Consider the following 3,713-nt stretch of genomic DNA (forward strand, 5'->3'; position numbering starts at 1 on the left):
GAGCCCCCTTGGACTGCTTCACTCTCTAGTTGAGGAGATAGTAGTTCACAAAAGAAGGAGAATGAGGAAGGGTCTCATCCAAAATTAAAAAGAAGGGGAACATTGGAGTGGAACATTGGGAAGAGGAAGAGCATTGCACTTGATTTGTCTTCAGAAAGCTAATTATCCACCAAGCATGTGTTTGCATGCTCTGTAAAGCAGTAAAATGCAGTCACTCTACTTCTTTCTTTCACAGCAATGGATTAAAAAACAGATTGCAGGGAAAGGCAGCTTCTGGATTGGGCTTACAGATTCAGAACATGAAAATCAGTGGAAATGGTTGGATGGAACCTTACCAGTGTACACGTATGTATTGAAAAAACCGCAATGGTTACTTTCTGCAGAGCACTACTGTTCTTACTGCCACTATGCAGAGCAGTATCAAGAGATGATTTGTAGCACCCAGGGTTAAAGGGTGCCACTGAAGGAATTCTGTGTTTAGTACTGTTGTTGAATATTGCTTTCTCCCCTCTCCTTTCTCTGTATACAAGGCTTTATTTGCCTAGAAGAAAACTGAACATTGAAATAATACTATAACTTCACAACACAATGCTGTTTGCCAAGGTTCTTGCCTCTGAATGATATTACAAAGTTGGGGTGGAAAACACAGACACTTTTTCAGTCTTGGTTTAAATTGTCCTCATTTGCATTGTAAATGGCCATAAACCGAGAGTTTGCTCTTGTAAAAAATGACAAGCCAAGAGCCAAATGACAGGCACTGAACATATGGAAAACATATAAAGCAAGGATGTCCAAGTTTTGACCAGCTGGGAGCTGAACTGGCAACTAGCCAAGAATTGGTAGGCTTCACCTAATTTGTACTAAATGGAGCAGATTGCAGGCACTCTACATTTCAATACAGAGGAGTCGACCGTAGAGATTAGAGTCCAATGTGCGGTGCTCCAGAAAGAAACTGTGTTTCAAATCTGTTAATGAGCTAGGCTCTAATTGGAGGCTACTTTGACCCTCCTTTCTGCCTACCCTCCAATTTCAAATGACTGTGGGGCCTGTGTCATGGCCACCATTCCTTTAGATTTGCATTATGCTGTACTCCTAAGTGTCCTCTAGTGCCCTCAGAACTGTCAGTCCTGATTTTGAACATGATTTGTTAGTTCTGGAAAGCTGTGTGTTTTCCCCACTGCTTGCTTATACCCTCTGTGTCAAGGAGACATATTCTTTAGCTGCCTGTGGCACCATTTCATGCAGCAATCACAAGCGTCTGTTCAGCAACCTGTTTCTCCAATGAGTAGAGGGTAGTGAGCTGTGTTAACCTCAAGTCAGGCGGAAGGCAGGGCAGGATTGCAGCATAGACTAGCTTGTTCAGGGGTGCATAAGCTTTTGTATGTGATAACCTAGTTTGTCAGAAGCTATGAATGGACTTGCAGACAGTTGGGGTACTAAACAGAAAAGAATAAAGTAATTTAAATAAAATGATAGGGAAAAGGGGAGGAAAGGGAGAGGGGACACTGCTGAAAGAAGTGATGGTGGGGAAAGAGAACAAAAGTGATAAACAAAGCAGTTAACCCACTTAAAGGGCATAAGGATTATAAAATACGTTGGTCACCTGTCCACTGAGTATAATATTCACTTGCTTGCATCTGATCAGAAAGAAGGTATCTGAACATACCTGAGCCAATTTCTTTTGTGGATTGATTGTAGTCCGTTACATCCATCTACACCATAGTCTGCAGAATGATATGGATTGCAATACTACAGGAAGAATCCTGTATGCCCTAATACCATCTGCTGGCAACAAAGAAATAGACACAGCAGAGGATGTGCAGTGTGCATGTGATATGGACTCTCATCATGTATGAAAGTACAGTCACAAACCAAAATATAGTTCATTGGTCTAATTTTAGGACTTTGAGCTTTGGCAGGCTTAGGCCAAGTAGATTCCCTTCTCAGCAGCACATCTGTTTTCCATTTTCAGTAAGAGTCGTGTATTGTTTGCTAAAGAGTGCATTTCCCATTCAGAACAGATCTCATGATGCTTTTGCTAATCTCTTGCATGTGGAGAACAATGATATGTTGCTGAGTTATAAAATAATGGCCACTTTTTTTTTTTTTTAAGAAACTGGAAAACTGGGCAACCTGATAACTGGAGCCCTGGGAATGGACCAGGGGAAGATTGTGCAGGGTTAATCTCTGCTGGGCTCTGGAATGACTTTCACTGTGAAGATATTAACAACTTTATTTGTGAAAAAGATATGGACAAAGGTAAGCTTGAGGCTTGAATTGAATAGTTTTGTCCTGTCCACAGAAGGCCAACTCCTGTGCCATGTTTATACAGCTGGAGCAAAGACAATCCATGCCCGTTGTGTGTGGGTGGAGGGTATAGAGCTGTTTTGTAAGGAAGGAAGAGCCTCTCATAAATTAGATCTCCATCCCCTCTGGCAGGTATATACAGATTTAACTCTTCTTCCAGCTTTTCTTTGGCACCTGGGGCCACGGGGGTCACATAGGCAGCTCATGGGCTGAATCCAGCTTGCGGGGCTGGTAGAGCAGCTGGGAATTTGGGGACAGGATGAGTGAGGGCAGGGCCAGAGGAAATCATATATATAAACTCTCCTCCTAGATAAATATGAATTATATTAAACATTTAGGTTTAAAATGTACTAACTGTTGGATATGTACAAGCTCCTAATATGGCCATCTCTGAAAAAAAGTATTTTCCTTGTTAGGATTTTCCAAGATATCTCAAATTCAATTAGTTTCCTTGTTGGCAGTTCATTTTACTTTTTTGAGCCTTTCACCTATGATTTTTCTCTCTCTCTCTAGCCCAAACATCTGGAGTATAATAGGCTGTGAATTCGTAGATGCTTACAAATGATCAAAATCTCCTTGAAGAAAAGAATTCCTATGGGACTGCATCATCTCCCAACAAAATTGAAAGAGGAAGCACTGAAAACTGGCTTAATAGGGGGAAAAAAAGAATTCAGCCACAACTCTTCCTCACCATCTTGCAGTTATTCAAGGGCTTCAGACCCATGGCATGAAGAGTTTTGGGAAATGCAATTGGACTGAATCAGTTAGATATTTTTTCCTCAGCTAGTAACCATATACTTATGCAAGTTTTGACTTCAGAGAAAAGACAGTTTGTCAGTCTGAGTAAGACTTATAAAGCTACTGTATAAACAGTACAGTTCATTTGCTAAAATCCCAAATGTAGGAAAATTACACAGATACACATATATATATAGATTTTATATAAATATATATATATATATATATATAGTCCAATTCTTATCAATAATATGGAATATACTTTTAAGAGCTTTTAAGACTTTGTATTTTTGTACAAAATATTTTCTTTTTACAATTGTTCTATTTTTTATTGTCTTTTTTACAAATATAGTACATAGGGGCCAAAGAAAACTGTAGGTACTACTACTAAATCATTAGGGTTTGTTGTCAGTCTTACCTCTGCTCAGCCATAGAGAAATATTTTTCCAGTTAGAAAGCTACATATTTTATCAGGTGAATCATTCTGGTTAAGTAACTTTGAAGCAGATTTTAAATAGTGTTTTCAGTATTTTATACCTAAAGATTAGACTTTAATAAAAGTTGAGCAAGGACAATCTTCATGATAGCTATGATCATAGCCAGTGATTCATCAGCAGTATGGTACTGGCCATGTTAAGTAAAGCCTTTTTACTATTTTCTCCCTCTTT

The 3,713-nt window shown here is 39.2% G+C and overlaps 1 protein-coding gene across 1 annotated transcript in view; it reads left to right on the plus strand.

The window, feature by feature from the left end:
• COLEC12 (collectin subfamily member 12) overlaps positions 1-3,247 on the plus strand; it is a 181,373-nt gene extending 178,126 nt beyond the window's left edge. The window contains exons 8-10 of the mRNA XM_025209267.1: positions 236-345; positions 2,114-2,259; positions 2,821-3,247. Of these exons, the coding sequence (XP_025065052.1) occupies positions 236-345; positions 2,114-2,259; positions 2,821-2,840 (276 nt within the window). The 3' untranslated portion in view covers positions 2,841-3,247. The remainder of the gene's footprint in view (positions 1-235; positions 346-2,113; positions 2,260-2,820) is intronic.
• Positions 3,248-3,713: the final 466 nt, after the last annotated feature.

Source organism: Alligator sinensis, unplaced genomic scaffold (assembly GCF_000455745.1).
Source record: "Alligator sinensis unplaced genomic scaffold, ASM45574v1 scaffold677_1, whole genome shotgun sequence".
NCBI classification, from domain to species: Eukaryota; Metazoa; Chordata; order Crocodylia; family Alligatoridae; genus Alligator; species Alligator sinensis.